The sequence below is a fragment of the Sinocyclocheilus grahami genome, unplaced genomic scaffold (genome assembly GCF_001515645.1).
Source record: "Sinocyclocheilus grahami isolate Dianchi unplaced genomic scaffold, SAMN03320097.WGS_v1.1 scaffold920.1, whole genome shotgun sequence".
In the NCBI taxonomy this organism is placed as follows: Eukaryota; Metazoa; Chordata; class Actinopteri; order Cypriniformes; family Cyprinidae; genus Sinocyclocheilus; species Sinocyclocheilus grahami.
This window is the reverse complement of record NW_015506099.1, coordinates 222,665-245,492: the sequence shown is the minus strand read 5'-3', so window position 1 is coordinate 245,492 and position 22,828 is coordinate 222,665. Positions and strand designations below refer to the sequence as shown.

At 39.7% G+C, this 22,828-nt stretch overlaps 1 protein-coding gene across 1 annotated transcript; it reads right to left on the bottom strand.

Annotated features, from left to right (window-relative positions):
• Positions 1–3,473: 3,473 nt before the first annotated feature.
• On the bottom strand, positions 3,474–21,894 carry LOC107564262 (extracellular calcium-sensing receptor-like). Its single transcript, XM_016249294.1, has 8 exons — positions 21,804–21,894; positions 21,277–21,602; positions 20,235–21,023; positions 19,937–20,161; positions 19,626–19,749; positions 19,277–19,490; positions 18,007–18,023; positions 3,474–3,502 (listed from the first exon to the last, which is right to left on the bottom strand). Exons 1-8 carry the CDS (start codon positions 21,892–21,894, stop codon positions 3,474–3,476), a joined length of 1,815 nt encoding a protein of 604 aa, XP_016104780.1.
• Positions 21,895–22,828: the final 934 nt, after the last annotated feature.

Here is a 22,828-nt window from a genome sequence, read left to right as displayed (position 1 = left end):
CATGTCATGTGTGTTTTTAGAGAAGGCTAATAAAAGGCTAATAAACAAGTTTATGGCTCTCTGTAAGCTCTCCTGCGTGCTGTCGCCTCATGTCTGACCTGGAAAACTGCCCCAATCATGATGCTATTGTTCTCAATCGACGAACCTTTCACACCTCCACCAGGTATGAGACATAATCCTCATTATTCCTTTATCATTATTCTTTTGTTTTATTCAGCCATTATAGCCTTTAATCTATATTGGGATCGAAGCAATGTGGCTTGGTAAACCTTAAGCCACATCTCTTCGATCCCAATATACATTTAGAAAGACTATTATCAAAAGTATTTCTAAAAAAAATACAACAAAATATTTTATTGCGTCCTTACGTCAATTATTTTGAGAAAATACATCATGAAGCATAACTGCACCTGTTCTGCAGCTGCATTAGAGCTAACATTAGCATCAAGCTACATAAGACAATTTATGACATTAATAATACACTTTTACTCAAAATGTATTTTAAACCACCATCAAGTGTTTGTAATAACCCCCTTTTGCGATCTCATGTGGAATTTGGTCATTTATGTTGTTGAAATATATGTATAGCCTTTTATATTGCTGCACAAATTAGCATTTCAAATGTACACATTCTTAATTATGAAAATACCCGAAATCTCAAGAAAATCACAACCATACACTATCATAAGAGATCAACGGGATCTATGCTGGCCATCTCCTTGGGTTTGGAATGCTCCGCCCCCTTACCCATGGAAACTGGCAACTGATCTGCAATACCCGCTTCACTCACCTCCGACAAAACTCCCTGCTCCACCAAATGCTTATAGATCACATCCTTGATTTCTCACTTTACTGCACCACGAGGAACTGTAATTTGATATAAATCCGCAACTGAAAACAGATCATCTTTGTGACAAATATCCAATTGTTCAGTAGTAGGCTGAATTGCGAAATTTTCCAGCTCAAATTTTGAGGACATATCGAATTCCCTCCCCCTTAAAGTGAAAACCACTAGCCAAACAAAAATATACAAAGCAAATTTCATGAGTTTTTATTTCAGTAACACGCAATGGTGAAACTCTAATTGTTTTTTGTGGAAAAAACTCTTTTAGGACAAGCCCCCGATTTCTGTTATGACCACTAGGGGTCAGCCGTAACATGAAAAAGGAAGAGAGCCTCAATACCAGAGAGATGCTGAACAACAATAATTTATTGACAAATAAGGGTTTAGCGTCAGGGGCAGACAAGGCCAAAATAACAAACAAAAATTATCCTTTTTATTAACACTCTACACTTCCTAAATCAAAATTAAAGAAAACAAACATACAGTTTCAACTTACCTGCCTCCCTAAACCAAAAACAACGTGACAAGAGGTTTAAAAAAAAATGGCGTCTAACCCCCTACATCCCTCAATTTGCCAAAACTTATTTACAACAATTACAAAAGATATATACACAAGTTAACAGCCAACAATTCACATTCAGAATCCAAAATCGTAGTCAATCAGGCATGGGTCAAGTTAACAAGGAATATCACAGAATGGAAACAAAAACATCACAGAATTTCAATCACAATCAAACACCCACAGACTATCTCTCTGGTAAGACACTCAAAGACTTAAGCGAACGACGGCAAGGCACAAAGGCAAACTACAGAATCACACACGATGGCACAATCATGTCCCCGATTGAGTGTTTGGGGCAGTCCTTATATCTGGGTCAGGTATGGAGGAGAACCAATCGCAGCCTCTAACGAATTATCTCAAGGAACCGCCCATCTGAAACACAAACATACACATACACAGAGAAAACACAAGAGGGCAGAATGGAAACAATGAGCAAATGACTTAGGTTCATAACAATTACACTACTGATAACAGTCCTGTTAGCATGTAATCATGTTTAAAATAATTTCACGAGGGTGGTCATGATCCGGAAGTTCTGAAAGAGCTCCGAACCACTACTGACCTCGCGAGCTCCAAGCAACGAAGATCGCTCTCATAACATCACAGCACATATTAATCTATTAATATTGCTAAGCAGTGTTCTAATCAATATTAGTAAATGTATATATCTATATCAGATTACACTTTTAAATAGGGGGAGTTCGGGGCTAGTTATTACATTGGAAAGTTTTTACAAGGACTAAATCTCAATAATGGCCCAGTCGTGTAGGTTCACAGTTTACAACATCAGAGAAATCAGACCCTTCCTGTTAGAATCTGTGGCACAGCTACCAGTTGGGGCCAGAATTTAATTTAAGGTTTTGATGCTGGCTTTCAGGATTACCACTGGAACTGCTCCTCCCTTACTACTTACTTCCACCAGCTCAGGTCACTCAAAGAGCAATCCTTCACAACGTGAAAGTCGCTCTCCAAAATATTTACCTTCTCGTTTCCTCTGTGGTGAAATGAGCTGCCAATCTTCACCCGAACTGCTGAGACCATCACAACTTTTAAGAAGCAGCTGAAGAAACATTTTTTCTGCAAGCACTTTTACAACAACTTAACCACCCCTCTTCCTCTTTTGTAAGTCACTTTGGATAGAGGCATCTGCTAAATGCACAAGTGTAAATCTCAATAACTAATCGACAGTGGTTTGTGTTCAAAATGGTCTTCAAGTCAAATAAAAACCTTTTATTTTTTGATAAATACAATGTAAATACAATGTTTTAACGTGAACAGTAAATCCACTGTGTGTGTGTGGCCATAACAGTGGATTGATGCTTATGTATGCTAGCTTTTACATGTTTATTTATATTTGTTGTCTACCATCATAAATATATATATGATATTTTGCTGAAAAGTCTCCACAACAAACATATTTTCAGTTTATGGGATCTTTTTTCCAGGGTGTTACGACCGCTAGGGGTCAGCCGTAACAGGAAAAAGGAAGAGAGCCTCAATACCAGAGAGATGCTGAACAACAATAATTTATTGACAAATAAGGGTTTAGCGTCAGGGGCAGACAAGGCCAAAATAACAAACAAAAATTATCCTTTTTATTAACACTCTACACTTCCTAAATCAAAATTAAAGAAAACAAACATACAGTTTCAACTTACCTGCCTCCCTAAACCAAAAACAACGTGACAAGAGGTTTAAAAAAAAATGGCGTCTAACCCCCTACATCCCTCAATTTGCCAAAACTTATTTACAACAATTACAAAAGATATATACACAAGTTAACAGCCAACAATTCACATTCAGAATCCAAAATCGTAGTCAATCAGGCATGGGTCAAGTTAACAAGGAATATCACAGAATGGAAACAAAAACATCACAGAATTTCAATCACAATCAAACACCCACAGACTATCTCTCTGGTAAGACACTCAAAGACTTAAGCGAACGACGGCAAGGCACAAAGGCAAACTACAGAATCACACACGATGGCACAATCATGTCCCCGATTGAGTGTTTGGGGCAGTCCTTATATCTGGGTCAGGTATGGAGGAGAACCAATCGCAGCCTCTAACGAATTATCTCAAGGAACCGCCCATCTGAAACACAAACATACACATACACAGAGAAAACACAAGAGGGCAGAATGGAAACAATGAGCAAATGACTTAGGTTCATAACAATTACACTACTGATAACAGTCCTGTTAGCATGTAATCATGTTTAAAATAATTTCACGAGGGTGGTCATGATCCGGAAGTTCTGAAAGAGCTCCGAACCACTACTGACCTCGCGAGCTCCAAGCAACGAAGGTCACCGCGAGTTCTCTGGGTCATGCAATGTCCACGCTTGTGGTCCAGGAGCGCCATCTCTGGGTGTGTCTGGTTGATATGAGGGACACCGATAAAGTTCGGTTCCTTAATGCCCTTGTGTCCCAGACCGGCCTCTTCGGCGACGCGGTCGAGAGCTACACAGAAGCAGACTGAGGTGGGTCATCACACCCTGCCCCGTCGGGCAGCTGCTGCCTCCACTCGTCCACCGGCCGCAGCGCCCCAGCTTGCTCGTCGCCAAGGGCGGCCCTCTGCGTCCGCCCCTGCTCCCACGCCGCATCCACATCAGCCTCCAGCAAGCGGCGCCATGGAACTGGGCGTAGGCAGGCTGCCCCACCCATCCAGGCCCCCGTCAAACCTGGCGGTGAGCGAAAGAGCAAGAGGCCCCGGGACGGGTAACCCAGAGAGGGAGGAAGCTGCTCTTTGGGGGATCGTGAAGGCACCTCTAGAGCAAGAGGCCCCGGGACGGGTAACCCAGAGAGGGAGGAAGCTGCTCTTTGGGGGATGGTGAAGGCACCTCTCCCTCCCCCGGAAGAGGGTCGGGTGGAGAATCTGGAAAATCTCGACGAGAGAGCGGTTTTCTCTGTCCCTGGGTCCCAGGAGGGCACGGAGAGTTGCGGTCGGACCAGCACCGGACCACATTCATCCTCCTCCATCGCCAGCAGCGGGTGGTTCGAGAGCATCAACAAAGGCCCTACTCACGTGCCCTCTGCCAAACTGTGGAACCAGGTAAGCGTTGCATCTCTTCGATCCGCTCACAAGCCGCCCGAGTTTGGTCCCTGTGTTCTACCTTGCTGCCCCACTGCGGGTACGGTGGTGGTTCCGCTGGTCCCGCTTGCACGGTATCTGGCTGCCTGGCTAGCGCTACCCAACCCATCTCATTGGCTTCTGCGGACCATCAGCCTCGGCTATGCAAATCAGTTCACCCAGCATCCCCCCAAGTTCAGTGGCATCCGCTTCACGACAGTGAAGGCGGCTGATGCTCCTGTCTTGCATGCAGAGATCGCAGTCCTTCTGGCGAAGGATGCAATAAAGCCGGTCCCTTCAGCCGATATGAATACAGGGTTTTATAGGTCTTACTTCATTGTACCCGAGAAAGGCGGTGGATTACGACCAATCTTGGATCTGTGTGTCTTGAACCAGGCCCTTCGCCGGTTACCGTTCAAAATGTTGACGTAGAAACACATCTTCGGGTGCATCTGTCCTTGAGATTGGTTTGCAGCAATCGACCTGAAGGATGCATACTTTCATGTGTCGATCCTTCCATGACGCAGACCATTTCTGCTGTTCGCGCTCGAAGGACGAGCATATCAGTATGAGGTCCTGCCCTCCGGGCTGTCCCTGTCGCCCCGTGTCTTCACGTAACTTGCGAAGGCAGCTCTTGTTCCCCTGAGAGAACAGGGCATTCACATTCCCAACTACCTCAATGACTGGCTCATACTAGCTCAGTCTCAGCATCAGTTGTGTGCACACTTTCGCACCTCAGCCGGTTGGGCCTTCAGGTCAACTGGGAAAAGAGCAAACTCTCCCTGACGCAGAGGATCTCTTTTCTCGGTATGGAGTTGGATTCGGTCGAACAGACAGCACGCCTCACAGAGGAACGTGCGCAGTCAGTGCTGAACTACTTGAATTTGTTCAAGGGCAGGACAGCGGTCCCACTGAAACTATTTCAGAGGCTCGCTGGGGCTGCTTTATATGAGACCGCTCCTCCGGGCAGGAGTGCCCCTAGAACAGGTCTCCAGGCATGCTGTTTACACGGATGCCTCTACCACCGGCTGGGGGGGCCACATACAATGGGTACGCAGTGTCGGGGGTATGGTCGGGCCACCAACTGCACTGGCATATAAATTGCCCAGAGTTGTTAGCAGTGCGCCTTGCCTTGAACCATCTCAAAGGGTGCTTCGTGGCAAGCACGTGCTGGTCTGAATGGACAACACGGCGACCGTTGCTTACATCAACCGACAAGGTGGTCTGCGCTCCCGTCGCATGTCACAACTCACCCACCACCTCCTCATTTGGAGTCAGAAGGTTCTGAGGTCACTTCGTGCCATTCACATGCTGGGTCTGCTCAACCGTACGGCCGACGAGGGGTCACAAGCCACGCTCCTGGGAGAATGGAGACTCCATGCACAGACAGTCCAGCTGTTTTGGAGACGTTTCGGAGCGGCTCAGGTAGACCTGTTTGCCTCTCCAGAAACCTCTCACTGCCAGATGTTCTACTCCCTGACTGAGGGAACAGTGGCACACAGCTGGCCGCAGGGCCTGCGCAAGTATGCGTTTCCCCCAGTGAGCCTTCTCGCACAGACACTGTACAAGGTCAGGGAGGACGAGGAGCAGGTCCAGATTGTGGCACCATATTGGCCCACTCGGACCTGGTTCCCCGAACTAATGCTCCTCGTGACAGCCCCTCCCTGGCAGATTCCCCTGAGGAAGGATCTACTGACTCAGAGACGGGGCACCCTGTGGCACCCGTGTTCAGACCTCTGGAAACTTCATGTCTGGTCCCTGGACGGGATGCGGAGGTTCTTGGTGACCTACCCCAAGAGGTAGTTGACACCATCACTTCGGCGAGAGCACCGTCTACGAGACACGTTTACGCCTTGAAGTGGAACCTGTTAGTTGAGTGGTGTTCTTCTCATCGGGAAGACACCCGGAGATAACCAATCGGGGTTGTGCTTTCCTTTTTGCAGCAAGGGTTGGAGCGAAGGCTGTTTCTCTCCACCTTTAAAGTCTATGTTGCTGCGATTGCTGCTAACCTTGACCCCGTGGAAGGGAAGTCGGTAGGGAAGCATGATCTGGTCATCAGGTTCCTTAGGGGGGCGAGAAGGTTAAATCCTCCCATGCCCTCCTCTATACCTCTTGGGACCTGTATCTAGTGCTCAAAGCACTACAGCAGGGCCCATATGAGCCTTTGCAGTCAGTCGAGCTAAAGTTTCTTTCAATGAAAACTCTGCTCCTGCTTGCATTGGCCTCCATCAAGAGGGTAGGGGACCAGCACGCATTTTCGGTCGATGACTCGTGCCTAGAGTTTGGGCCGGCTGACTCCCAGGTAATCCTGAGGCCCCAGCCTGGCTATGTGCCCAAGGTTCCCACTAACCCTTCAGGGATCAGGTGGTGAGCCTGCAAGCGCTGCCCCCAGAGGAGGCAAACCCAGCCCTAGCTTTGCTCTGTCCCGTCCGAGCCTTGAGATGCTACGTAGACCGGACACAAAGCTTTAGGACCTCAGACCAGCTCTTTGTCTGATACGGAGGCCGGCAGAAGGGGAATGCCGTCTCTAAGCAGAGGATGGCCAACTGGATTGTGGATGCCATCACCCTGGCTTATCAGGCACAGGCTGTGCCCTGTCCACTCAGGTTGCGAGCTTACTTTACTAGGAGTGTTGCATCCTCCTGGGCGCTGGCTCGTGGTGCCTCGCTGACAGATATTTGTAGAGCTGCGGGCTGGGCGACACCCAACATGTTCGCTAGATTCTATAGCCTTCGTGTGGAGCCGGTATCCTCCTGTGTTCTCACCTCTAACGGGTAGAGGCGCTGAGAGGCCCCAGTTTAGTGTCGACTTGCTAAAACTGCTCCAGAGTGTCTGTACTGTAGGCCCTGTCGAGCCTCTCCATCCCCTCGGCAGCCAGACGTGGCGGAACGTCCGGCGCCAGGCCCTCACTCGCTGAATCCGTGAGAACCAGTAGAGGGCTGGGTTCCATATGTAGAGGCCTAAGTGGTTCCCATATATGTAAAGTCCACGGTATAGACTCAGAGCCCATGTTTCCCCGACAGACTTCTGCCATTTCCATGATATACAATCACCTCTAATCTTCCATATGCACTTAAACGGATCATCCAAAATATCTTAAATTGTGTTCCAAAAACGAACAAAGCTTTTACAGGTTTGGAACGACATGGGGGTAAGTGATTAATGACAAAATTTTCATTTTGGGTTGGCGTACCCCTTTAATAACACATTGGTAAAATCAAAAGTTACAACTGTGTTATTCAATGAGCTAACATGAACTGAGTTGCAGCCTATTTTTTTTTTTTACAAAGATTACTAACTTCTGTATCAAATATAGCTATTGCTCATTCAGAATGTCAACTAACATTCTGGGGCAGTCATGGCCTGATGGATAGAGAGTCGGACTTACATCCCAAAGGTTGTGGGTTTGAGTCTCAGGTCTGGCAGGGATTGTAGGTGGAGGGAGTGAATATCCAGCACCCTCTCCACCCTCAATAGAGAGCCTTGAGCAAGGCACCAAACCCCCAACTGCTCCCTGAGTGCTACTGCTCTGTGTGTGTGTGTTCACTACTCACTGATGTGTGTGTGGACTTGGATGGGTTAAATGAAGAGCACAAATTCCAAGTATGGGATGTCATGTTCTTTCCTTTTTTTCCCTTTCCTAATGAGATCTTATTATAAAGCAATACCTGTTGGTCTTTATAATTTTTTGCACTTTAATCGATGTAAAATGTTTAACTTTATAAATGTTTTGTGTATTGCTTTGTTGTATTTAAATGTTCAGTAATTTTATTATAAGAAAAAAGTTATTAAACCTGTTATACTGTATTATGACCACTTTTTTGCAACTAAATTTCAACATCGTGATAATACTGTATACCGTGATAAGAGCAATAGCAATTAATCGCAACATGAAAATCTGATACTGGCCTATCCCTAGTTACAAAAGTATGTTTTTTTATTTGTTATTATCATATTAGTATTATATTAAGTGAACAATGAAGTGTTGCTATGTTGAGAGAAATTACTCCTTTACTGAGATCCTAACCCTAACCCTAAGCATAACTTCATTGAACTACAAATATGTTTCCTGTTCCATTGACAGAATAACAAAGGCTTATGGGTAATGTAGTTTACAACTTTTTATTAATTAAATTAAATAAATACTATCTTTAATGGAAAACTGGCTATGTAAATATGTTCATTGTGCAAACCTCTATGACATATTTAAAATGCAGGCTGAAATTTGGTATTTTACAGTGAACAATATTTAAAATGACTTTATGCCACATTTCCATATATTTCTGAAAACTGTGCCCAACATTATTTAATCAACATAGCATAAGTAGTAATTCTGGCAATTTTCTCTTTGATACGCTAATCAGACTTTGATTTACAGCCATTTGAAATGTGAATTTTTTGGCTATTCCAGGGGCACTACTGGGGGTAGAAGGGAAGTAACACCTACATATACGTATTCTCTTCTTCATGGACAACAAACTGAGTTGAGTCACATTTATATCTGACAGTTTTCACATTCCACCCTTTTCTATTCTTTCATCATGCCCCATTAGCTTTTCACAGAACATTGTGAAGTCATCTGATGAAATATAGAAAAATGCGAAAGAAATGCAATATTATTAATAATAATAACAATAATAATAATAATATATTGTTTCTTTTATTTTTGAGATAAACACCAATAAATATAATGGATGACCTTGTAACAACTTGCCATTATCCATTCTCCACTGTTAAGCAGTAATTAGGACCACAATTTATTCACATTGTGATACTTCACTATTACTCTTACACAAGGACAAATTCTAATCATAATATAAAAAAATTAGATAGCGAAAATCAGTGTAAAAATTTTCTCACCGCCTTATATTGCTCCTCGTGTGCTGGACATCAGTAATGTGCATGCTCTTGGTTTTAATGCAAGATCCATGTTGATCATTCCTTGTACATTCTCAGTTATGCCTTAAGTGTTTGTATAAAGCCCATGGCAGCATGTTGAAATGCAAAAGTATTTCCTTTATTTGACCAAAATTGGCATATTTGTCACTAAATATATATAATAATAACTTTTTGGTTTTATTGTCTCAGATGTCATTAATCTGGTCAAAAATGTTAATGTCTTATAATAATATGTTAATAATTAACATGAAATTTTATGTATTTTTCAAGCATAAAATAAACTAATATGAGCCTATCTGTAAAATTATGTATTTACCAAGCATTTTCAATACACAATATTCACCATATTATTCATTTTATTGGAGGATACAGTATAAAGTTGATAAAGCAGCATCAAGACAAATGAGATTCAATAAAAATTAAAACGGATTATCAAAAATACAAATTAACATCATATATTAGTCAGTTTACTGCAGCTGAAGCCACACAAATGTCCTTAGTGCCACACAATCCCATCCAGTCAACTATGGTACAGATCATATGATACAGATAATACATTTGACACTGTTCTGGAAATAATGATTCCTTATCATCGCATCTAAACTGGTTCCTTGCTCTTCCCGGTCCATTTCCCTATCATGATCTTCTTTTCCCACATCTGTAAACAGTTTATGATTGATATCCAGCACCCTACTGTACAACCGATGAACGGAAGACATGTGATCACTGATGCAGTGTAGCCTTTTCTCAGCCAGAGGATAAAGTCCTAACATCCCATTTTCAGACATTTCCCAGTCTTGGTCAAAGTAAAACAAAAAACACAAACAATTCAAATGAAGCTGTTTAATGGACAGTCTGCTTTTTCTTTGAAGACAATTTACAGCATCCTCTTCTTTCACTTCTTTTCAAGAGCATCACTTGGTCAAAACCCCTCATTTGCCTGATGATATCATCTGTACAAACTACAAAGTAAAATTGGTACAATACTGCAATACAAATTTCATTATGCAAGAATTAAGAAAAAGTTGCAGAGGCACAGAACTTGCTCATGAGAGACCCATTACCATGTGTTGTTCTCAGAGACTTGAGTTTTTTTTTTACCTCTATAGTATCTATTGCTCTAGTATATATTGCTGCACTAAATGTGTCTTTTTCTTCTAAAATCTTTCTCGAAAGTCCATGCCTTCCCTTGCTTCCATCTTAAAACACAAATGTGTTTTAGTCTGTGCAGTGTAAGGCCTTGCTTCAAGCCAATCAGCTATTAAACATCTACTTATTACACACAATTCAAAGAACATTTCCTGCATTTACCCCACCATTTACAAAACAATTAAATAATGTAAATGGCTTTTTATATCAACTAAACCACTTTTATAACACTAGTCTGCTTTTATCTAAAAAAAAAAAAAAAGCAGAAGGTGCAGTTTTTAAAAACTTAAGATCAAAACTGTTTTAGTCACACTCATTTTCACAGGTAAACTGATGGCAAATATCACAACATGTGCTGAATGAGATTCTTGAACGTGATTTCATAGCCAAAAACATCTCATGTCCTTCGCGTCTGTGTATTGATGCTAAAAGTTTCCAATTGAAAGCAATGTAGGTCCTAGTTTATCGATATAGTGATGTCAAGAGGTACCTTTGCATCTTCACAGTGAGTACGTTTTACATGGACAATAATATTCAGATTTTAACACGATTAAGACAATACTCTGATTAAGAATCGACCATGTAAACCCGAGATTTTTGATTACCTTAATCCGGCTAAAGTCGTACTCGAGGTAAACACAAATCGAATGTTGAGAATTCCTATTTTAGTCGCATTATTGAAGTGCAGTATAGACATGTACACACCTTGATCGGATTATTACCATTGTGAAGGACTTTTCACCGCATTTTGAGACAGGATACATACACAGCAGTGGTCAACCTTTTGATGGCAAATAAAAGAGCTTCAATACCGCCGCCGTCTGTATGCACGTACAAATAATTAACTGCACTTGAAGCTTTCATTAAATTAAAAATGAAACACCCAAAACTGTATATGGCATCATCACAAAGACAAACTATATGTTTATACATGAAATTCTGAAGGGGACGTCAGATGGCGTCACGTGGGGATGTAATGACGTGTGCCATTAATCGATCTATGTACTATGACATGTAAAATGGGAACATGAAAGGAATATTCTAAAAGCAACTCATGTAAACACTTTATTCATAATATTGTCTTATTTAGAATAAGGTCAATTATTAGATTACTGATCTCCATGTAAACATAGTCAGTGGTAAAGGTGCTTGACCGTTCAGCAGTTTTTGACGTCTTGAAAGTGAGAATGTGTTGGTGAGCAAAAAAACAATAGATAAAAAAATGGATAATAGAAAATGAAAAGGCCACACTGAAAATGCCAGTACAAAAAAAAAACAAAACCAAAAAAAACTAAACAAAGTGGGCTGGTCTATGGCATGAAACTCCAGGGCTGAAAATGAGTCCCACTCCACCCTAGTCCTGAGGTATCGAATGTCAAATTAGACAGATATGAAAAATTTCCCTTGAGCACACACATTTTTCTTACATTTTTATAAGCTATTTCTCAGCAGCAGAATGTCCAAATGAAACTTTTTTTTTAGAATCATATATTTTATAGCTCAAAGAAACACTAGGCAAAAACTGAGTGTTGTTATTAATCTCCTCAATTGCAAAAAAAAAAAAAAATCAGCATCTGAGCAACTTTAAACTCACACAAGCTCAAACTGTGAAAATAAAGCAAATATTTATGTAAAGTATAGTTCAGTATTCATAATGCTTGTTCTCAAAGAGATATCACAGACCTGACAGATGTTGTTGGCTCTGGTTTGGAAGTGAAAAGATGCATCTTTAGCAGAGTACTTCTGTGGATTATGAAAATCACTCCAATGTTGATGTCTCTTTCAGTGGAAAGTACAGGAAGAGCAGGCTGACCAAACAGTCTGCAGACTTGTTCCGAGGCTGGCACACAGATGTCATGTACATCCAGCATTAGCAGCAGTGACACAGTTCTGTTTACCATGCCAATAAGTGTGCAGAGCAAGAACCTCTGAGGCAAAACAGGAAAAGTTCTGCCTTTTTATTGTATCTTTCAGTGCCTTTAGGGACGTTATTATGATGCAAGTGATTTTGCATGAAATTCTGTATATAGGGGCACTGTTAATTTTGTACAGTGGTGTGAAAAAGTGTAGGCCCCCTTCCTGATTTCTTTTTTTTTTGCATGTTTGTCACACTTTAATGTTTCAGATCATCAAACAAATTTAAATATTAGTAAAAGATAACACAAGTGAACACAACATGCTTTTTTAAATGAAGGTTTTTCATTATCCAAAACAAAATCCAAAACTACATGGCCCTGTGTGAAAAAGTGTTTGCCCCCTAAACCTAATAACTGGTTGGGCCAACTTAGAAGCAACAACTGCAATCAAGCGTTTCCGATAACTTGCAATGAGTCTGTTACAGTGCTGTGGAGGAATTTGGGTCCACTCATCTATGCAGAATTGTTGTAATTCAGCCACATTCTTCACACAGGGCCATGTAGCTTTGGATTTTGTTTTCCCTTAATAATAAAAACCTTCATTTAAAAACTGCATGTTGTGTTTACTTGTGTTATCTTTGACTAATATTTAAATTTGTTTGATGATCTGAAACATTAAAGGGTGACAAACATGCAAAAAAAATAAGAAATCAGGAAGGGGGCCAACACTTTTTCACACCACTGTATATCATGATGTACCAGGCCCGGATTGGCTAATTCCCGGTGGGCCGGTCTGTTTCTTGGCCGCGAGAGCCGGTGTGTTGTCATGCTACTGGGTTGAAATATGCTGCCTGCACTCACAGCAGCCCTACTCTTTTTATTTATTATTTTCTCGCAGCCCATATTATTATTTTCACCAGAGCATAAAAATAACAAACTCTCAATTGATAATTAATCATTCTCTTTGCGAAAATCATTGTTATTAGTGAACGTAGGCATTTGAGGATGGCTTTAAGACCAAGCTGAATCCTCTGCTGGCTGCACCCAGGTTCACTGTCCGCGTTTTGATTTTACAAAATCAGTTTGGGCGAATGCAACTTATTGATCATGAGCCCAACATTTAGCAAGGCAGGAAAACATTCAGTCTACCTGAACGAAGACATATTTAATTGTAAGATAATGCTGTTAAATAGAGAGAGAAAAATACATGGAGAAAAAAAAAACCTAATGTAGGCTATTCTTAAACTTGGACCTCATTATATTGAAGTAAAATTGAAGCACCAGAAGCAACCTACACTCTTAAGTGTTCTTTCATTGAAAAGTATGCATTTTTATTCATTCACAGGCTATATGGTTGAAATAATATTTTAGTTCAAAACTTTAAGTGTCATTGTTTAAAAAAATGCTTTATTGACTGATGTTTCGTAGACCTTCAGTTGTTATGCTTTAAAATTCCATGCCATTTGTAATTTCACAGTATTTTCACCTCCTAAATTACTACCCTTGTAAAGTCACAATTCTATAATGGTAAAATTTAATATAATTGTAATAATTGTATGACATTAAAAAATTTTTTTAGAATAATTGTACATAAATGGGTTAAGCAAAACAAATGTGATTATTTCAGAGAACTTTTTAACTGCAGGCAGATATAGGCCTACATTATTGTACAGTACAAATATTTGGATCGCCCCTTATTCTGTCACTTATTTTCTACAAGAATAAACACTATTTTCTTAAAGAATAAAAGATAAAGAATCACAATTAGACCTTATTTTTCATTTATGAAGTTAATTGGCAGCCCTAATGATGATGTAATTATCTTTTGACTCCCCTGACAGTGGCACCTTGCTCAAAAAAACAAAAACCTCAGTTGTAGGAGATAAGCGAGCGAATAATAGATGAAATCTTTTTTTTTTAAAAGTGGGCCGGTCTAAGGCATGAAACTCCAGGGCTGAAAATGAGTCCCACTCCAGCCCTGTGATGTACTATAAGATTTTGGTCATATCACCTCTCCTATTCCCATTCACTTGGTGTTCTATGGCACACAGAACCAAGCAGAATGCATGGTAAATGAACAGGATCATTACAGAAATAAAATTCAAGGTGACTCGACTAATGCATTTTTGAGTAATAGAAACAAGTGCATTTATTTCAGTTCATTATGTTTACATAATTGCATAGTTATTATGTGCATTTATAGTGATGCTGTGCATTTATCGGAAGCTGACACTCTGATTTACTATTTGATTCATTATTTGGGCATGGGTGTTTGGTGCACTGTGAGAATACCACAGTATGTACCGTGGGTGGTTAGGAATATTTTTGCTGAGCAATACAGTGTCGCTGATGAGCTGATCAGAACCAGCTGTTGCTCATCAGCTCCTCTATTTAGAGTGGCTATATTTCTTCTGTCTTTGTCAGCTCATTGTGGTTCTTTTGTGCATTGTTTTTTGTGCAATTTTTCCTCAGCTGTACTGTTCCTGCAGGTCAAATGGGTGCCCTAAGAAGGATTGTATTATTGTGGCCCCCTCCCTCAAATATTATGGAAGTAAAAAAAAAATAGAACTCTAATAAAATATAAAAGTAAATAAATAAATAAATTGTATTATTTACAAATTACAAATCTAGACAGTTACCTATGGCTATGATTTTATTAATACAGTTGTCTGATTGATTTTATAGTCTGAAGCATTCAGAAATCATGCAAAAGAAAATTAAGCAGTTTTACTATCATAAAACCATGGTTAATTTTTGCAAGGGTTGTTATGTCCACATGTTTTTTGTTGAAGAAATTATAGAGGCTGTGTCATCTTATATATAGCAAAAAGGTGGCCAAAAATGAAAGATTAAGTGGATAGTTTAATTAAATGTGTGGTCAATATCCTATTAAACAAGGATTTGATTGTCCTGTAAGTATAGCAGCAGCAATTGCATGGACTTTGGCTCCATTTGCAGGCATTTGTAATAACATGTAATGTACATAAATTGTTTATTTTGTATTAGCCTATATTATGCATTTTAACAGTATTATTCGATGAAACCATATAATTATTAATTAACCAATCATTAATGCCTCATTGTTTTTATATAATGCATGTTAAGCCATTTGAAAGGCTATTGTTGGCTTAGGTCTGTTTTTATAACCACAAAAAATTATCATCTTAATATTTCTTTGTAAATTATTATTTGAAGTAACAAAACCATGGTTAATTTGCGGTTACCATGACTACAAGAACCATGATTTTTGATATAATTATATATATATAATTTCCGTAAGCGAACATGGAAACTCAGAGAGAATATTAGATTCGTTGGTGGTGGTGAAATTCGAACGACTTTGAAAACGTCAACAGCCAAAAAAGTTTCACAGGCTTATGAATGTGCCTGAAAGTGATGCATGATGCATGTCTTTTCACTGGCATAGTTGTCCATCAATTATGATAATTTGCATTCAGCCTCAAACATGAGGTGCGAGCGGCCGCGAGCACGGATGCGGGAATTTTTTTTTGAGCAACTGGGATGGTGCCCCCCCGGGAGTTGGTGCCCTACGCAAACTGTGTACTCCGCGTATAGGGAACGGCGGTACTGTGTTCCTGTGTTCTGTTTCCTGCTCCTGTTTGGATTACCTTGCCGTTTCTATTCTGGACTAATGTCACTGGACTTTCTGGATTATGTCCGGAACAGCCCATTGCAGTCCCTGCATTGCCAAAGATTTTCCAGCTAGCTGCACCCACAACATCTGACTTGCATCTGGTTTGTTGCCTTATTTAATTGAATTTGTCACTGAATTTAAAGATGAAAACTACTCACAAAGTTTTAAGTGTAAAGGCCTCCTCACACCAAGACGAATTTGATTTGGTTCAACATGAAATGTTGTGTTGATCAATGTGACTTGGCACTAAAACTTAAAACTCCTTACTTCAAACTCTTTTCCCTTTCTCTTTCACAGCTTCCTCTTTTTTCTCAGCACACATTAAAAGTACAACTGCCAAACTGTGATTGGTTGTGGTCAGCGCATGCTGATGACATTTTATTCTTCAATGTTAACTACAAGTCACTAGGTCAGTGGTTCTCAACCTTTTTTTCCACTAGGCCACACTATGGTCCAAGTGCAAGTCTCACGGGCTGCACACATATCATTTACATATTACATCACCAATACAAACCAACCAAATGTATAATATTATAGCCTAAATATTATTATATCTAATTGATTACATACATTGAAATAGATAAATAAATAATTCTACTCACCATTAATAAGCACCTGATGCTGTGAGGTGCTGACCGGAAAGGAGTAACAGCACAATGAAGTTGTGATTGTAATTTGTAGTCTGTAAGATGCGCGACATTGCAGAAAATGTGCATTCACAAATGTAGCCTATGTTGATCCAAATATGGAAAGCACTTTCAAATGTAATAATCTGAGGTTCTCTCCAGAGATTTTTAGCCACATTTCTGCAATTAAGGGTGATTGCTGCATAGTATGGGTGTTTCCTTTTGCCTGAACATCTTCAAGTGAGTGGCGGGGCAAACCGAAAGTCCAGCACTCTCCTACCTTCAATGCTGATACTGCAACTATTCTTGTTTGAATGTGTTCCTTCGCTGGCATTTTCCACATTTAGTTTTTCTCCCTTAATAACAAATTTGTCCATTCTGATGCTTAAATTTACCGAACTATTGCTGCTGAATTGAATTCTGCCAAAGTGCGCGCTTGTAAGTGTTCGTTAAATGTGTAACGTTAATTACGTGAGTACAGGTCTGCTCATGTCTGAAAAGAATATATGAAAAACAAAATTATTTTACATAAAAACATTATAGATTATATTTGTTTAGTACATTTTTAACTTAATGTAAAAACTAAAATGAATTGTGTGGATGCGCATGCAGCCCCGCGGGTTGAGAATCACTGCACTAGGTGTTATCATCATATAGTCTACATGCATGCCATACCCAAGTTTATTAGATCCATGTTGCAGTGTGATTTGCAATGATTTTATAGGATTGCTAAAATTGTGCAGTCTGTAGAAGGCTTTAGACCCAGAACTGCTGATCAGTCTGCACCATACCACTTCAAGCTGGTGGCAGTCAGGTGGTATAGCAGTCACGTCATGTGGTCCAAGTCATATTTCTCAGAACATTCCCAGCTTACAAGTTGTAATTATGAGTTATGCATGCAAGTAAAGACTTAACGTTGATCGTATTGCCATAGAAACACATAATTCAACTCCAAGTAGAACTTGACATGTTGTCATCTCAAAATTACGGTAATAACAACATGGCATGAACAAAGATTTTGTTTCACCTCAAGCGATTAAAAAATGTGATAAAAATACTTGCAAGTCTGACTCAAACATTTAATGTCATGATTGTTACCATTTATTTGCATCAGTTTTTATCCAGCTGGTCACTTTTATGCATTTAGCCAGCCAAGCGAGAGCAGGGTTCCTACAAGTATGGAAAAGTATGGAATTTGGTTTGAGTATTTTTCAGGTGTGGAAAAGTATAGAAAAAAAAGAAAACATATGAAAACAACACTGTTTTAATGACTTTAGAATAATTTGATTGCATTTAATAAAACATAACATGCACATAAAAGGTTTAAACCTGTGTACATACATTTTCTTTTTTTTTTTCTTTTTTAAGATTTAATTTATGCATTTTTGCCTTTATTATGATAGGACAGTACTCAGATAGGAAGAGTGGGAGAAAGGGGGAGGGGATTGAACTCTGCGTGGATCCCCAAAGAGCAACAGTGCTAAACTGTATGTCGGCAACAAATTTCCATTTCTTGTTAAGTAAATGCCCCCCATTTAGTTTTGATTAGGACAAACAATGCAGGTCAAGATTATGGCTTTCATGGAGATGGACATTGAGAGTGCTGACCCAGAAGAGTCAGAAAGACTTAACAGTAGCACTGCCATTCATTACTCATGATAACATGGGAACCTATCATTTCCAAGGACAGAAATGTATTATTTCTGTGAGTTTAAGCAGCAATGTTGAACCCTTTCCCATTTTTATGAAAGCCATTCACAGTATGCAAAAGCACAAAGTCTGTGATTTTGCTTAAGGGTATTCTGTTTATTGTTTACAAACAGAAGACTTTCAGATATTATATGTTGTTTTCTTCAAGTTCAGTTCTCAGAAAGCAAAGGCTTTTTTCCCACTGCATGAGTATTGCTAAGCTTAAAGAACTGTAGATGACTATTTCATCATCATTTGTTTCTTTGTGTTTTTTTCTGGTTTTAACAAAATTATGTAACATTTTGGAGCAAATATGCAAAATAGTAAACCAAAACTTGATGCTAATATAGCAAATATCTGCACAGCTACAGTAAATTTTCCAGGAGAACTGACATAAGCTGGAATAAATATGAGCCAGACAGCACAGAATATGAGCATACTGAATGTGATGAACTTGGCTTCATTGAAGTTATCAGGGAGCTTCCGAGCAAGAAAAGCTAAAACAAAACACATCATTGATAGCAGGCCAGTATAACCCAGAACAGCCCAGAAACCAAGAGCTGAACCTAAGTTACATTCAAGGATGATCTTTTCTCTATAATAGCTCAAATTCATATATGGAAAAGGGGGGGATATTGTTAACCAAAGCACACAGATAATCACTTGTATTAACGTTAAGGAAACAACACTGAGTCGTTGTTGTGCAGGCCCAAACCATTTCATGACATTACTTCCTGGAAGTGTAGCCTTGAAGGCCATTAACACAACTATTGTTTTCCCGAGAACACAGGAGATACAAAGGACAAAAGTGATACCAAATGCTGTGTGACGCAACATACAGGACCATTCAGTGGGCCGGCCAATAAAAGTAAGTGAACAGAGAAAACACAGTGAGAGCGAGAAAAGCAACAGGAAGCTCAGCTCTGAGTTGTTGGCTCTTACAATAGATGTTTCTTTATGAAGATAAAACAGAAAATATACCATTGCTGTTAATAACACTCCAATAAATGAAAAAATACAGAACACCATCCCCATGATTTCTGTATAAGACAGGAATTCAACCACTTTTAATACACATCTGTCTTTCCTTTCATTCGACCAGTACTCCAAATCACAAGGAAAGCAGTCACTAGAATCTGTGAAGAAATTATTCCAATATATAAAAAAGAAATATTAGCGAATGAAAGGTGCATTGTAAATTCACTTGAAAAAGAGGACAATATTACACTTAACATCATTTCATGAGAGTTATCACGCATGTACTATTTTACCTGTGCCATTACTGATTTCTCCCTCTGCACATGGAATACAGTCATAACAGCAGACAGGTCGACCTTTTTGCACAGCCTTCCTAGTGCCGGGGGGGCAGCTCTCACTGCACACGGACACAGGCAACTATATGAAATAAGTTGTCATATAAAACCTCACAATGATGATGATTTGAATTCGTAAAATGACTTATCTTAAATAATAACTTTTACCACTTTCACACATATTCAACTGACTGTTCTTCAGTCACTGTGCATTGTATGATTCAAGCAGTTATTTGATATTAATAATTAACTCTATAATATTAATGTACCTGTCCACTTTTCTCTGCCCATAGTATGTGTTCCTGATTGACTTGAAGATGTTCTGAAGGCAGTGAGCTGTCATAGAGGCCCACATGCTCAAATTGCAGACTTCCATCCTCAGCAGGCTGCCAGTTAACAAGGTCATATCGTGCTACTGGATCACCACTTTCATCAAAAAAGATTTCTTCACCTGTTTTAACAGTGAATCTCACATCCCTCATATACTTCAACACCTAAGAAGAAACATCAGGAACATTAGTCCTACATTAAGTAGTTTCAGTATAAAACTATGTGCTCCTCATTTACCATTTGTGGTATAAGCCATCCTATTTTGCTGCTGTTGCTGGAGGATCTGAAGTCTTTTAATATGTTATGTAGTGTATATGCGACGGCATAGACTGCAGTGTACACCTTATTTACTATCCGTAGCTCTGATATGTCAGTATATTCATTTTGCAGCTCTGCAAGTCTCTCTGAACCAGTACAGCCATCACTGCCAATGTTTCTGAACGAGCACTGAAAAACTATTTCCCAAAATTCTTTTAAAAGTAAATTTTTTGGTTCTTGATCAGGGTGCACATTCACTAGGAACTCTCGCAGACCCATAATATTGGCATTTGCTATAGCAAAACCCACAGCTCCAGAAAGGAAACTGTATTCCTTTGTTTCTGCAAGAGTTCGAGAAGTGATCCAGGATTCACTGCCAACCCACTGTATCCCTGTGATATTGTGTTGCAAAATTACTTTCAGGAGGGGGAGAAAATCTCCTAATGCAATAAAAGCAAGCACAACCCTGGCAGTGCCCTTTTTGATCACCTCCAGTGTCTTCAGAAACTGTTCTTGTGGATCATTGTTTAATATGGCCTCTGAGTATTCAATACAAACCCCCTCTTCTTTTGCAGCCTCCTCAAATACTGCAACTCCATTATTACCATAGTCATTGCGACTCCTGACTGTCCCAACCCAGGTCCAGCCAAAGTGCTTGACAAGCTGAGCCAGTGCTCTGCTTTGGTAATAATCACTGGGTATTGTTCTGAAGAAGGATGGATACCTTTTTCTGTCACTCAAGCATGCACATGTGGCAAAATGACTGATCTGTAATATAAAGAAGCAGTGTATAATGTGTTAACCACATAGTTCATCAAAAATACTTTTCAGTTCTTATACCAAGTTCTTGTACCACTATGTAAGTATGATAATCTACACAGTTCAATACATTGCTTTCTATATTTACAACAGTTTCTTTCAATGTTCAACATTTTATCTGAAGCCTATATGTTCTGTATAAGTTCCAAACGTTCATCATACTCTGATTACACTAACCAGCAGCAGATAAGTAAGTTCTTACAACAGGTAAGCTGAATGGACCAACTACAGAGGCCAAGCCAATGGTGGATGAGGATGCTGAATCTCCAACAATGGCATGAACAGCTGGTGGTCTAGGGCAGGATGTATCACTCAAAGTGTCTTCATAACCGTTCATTAAAGCCATGCCTGAGATGATTGTTTGAGTGAAAGAGCGACATGAGTCATATATCTTATAGCCCAAAGAAATACCAGGCAACAACTGTGTGCTGTTATTAATCTCCTCAAGGGCAAAAATCAGCGTCTGAGCAAATTTAAACTCGCGCAAGTTTAAGCTGTGGTGAATAAAAGCATCAACTGTATTACATTCTGCAAAGAATCATCAGAGTTATATTTAACAACCTTTTTTGCTGTTTTTTCATCAGTATCATCATACTGACCTGGCGCATGTTGTTGGATCTGGTTTGGAAGTATAATTATGCATTTTTAGTAGAGCATTTCTGTGGATTGAGAAAATCGCCCCAATGTTGATGTCTCTTTCTGCAGAAAGTGAAGGTAAAGCAGGCTGACCAAGCAGGCTGCAGACTTGTGCTGAAGCTGGCACTAGGATGCCATGTACAATGAGCAGCAGTACCTGCACTGACACAGTCCTCTTTGCCATGCCAGTATGTATGTGGGACAAGATCCTCTGAGGCAAAACAGTGCTGCCTTTTATTATGTCTGCCTTTTGTCATATCTTCAAATGTCCTTTGGGGCATATTAAATCCATAACGAACTTTATTATTTTTCTCCTTCTTTTTATTTAAATTTTTTTGTCTTTTACTCTAAAGTGTCTGGAGAAGAGAAAATGTAAATCGCAGAGACTACACATCTGGTAGCATTTTTCCAAATCTCAACCTCTACTCACACAAATCTTATTGACTAGTAACTATTGTAGTCAATACAATTACTTAACATTCTATAATATTATTCATAACATTATTTATTTATTTATACTGGTTAATATATATATATATATATATATATATATATATAAATATATGTGTGTGTGTGTGTGTGTGTGTGTGTGTGTAGCATCTGCTTAAAATAATGGATGATCATTGGGGTTTTATGTCTTAGAGACCCCTTTTAGCCTTTTGACATTTGTATATAAATTACAGACATGGCCCCACATTCTACATTTATATGGGTGCTAAATCGCCAACGGTTCCCCCTCCCCACTATCAATGAGATGCTAAACAGTTTCACCACTCTCGTCTCCCCATCAACTTCAAACACATTCCAAAGAGACGTAAATGACCCCCGGTAAGCCAGGCACCAACGACCTGGCTGACCAGCAAACTACACCATGCTCACATAACACACACATAAAGACTTTTTCTTTATTTAGACTATAATTAATCAGTTACAAATGTATCTGGTATATGCATGTGTTGTATGTTTCCCTATTATATTAGCCTAGTTACGACTCGTTATTTGTATAAGTTAAGCTCTAAACGCTCATTTTCAGGTGTATGAATGTATCTCTGGTTTAATATCTTCTAGATGTTTCTTTCTTGGTATCAAAATTATCTGATCTTTATTTCTCAAACAAT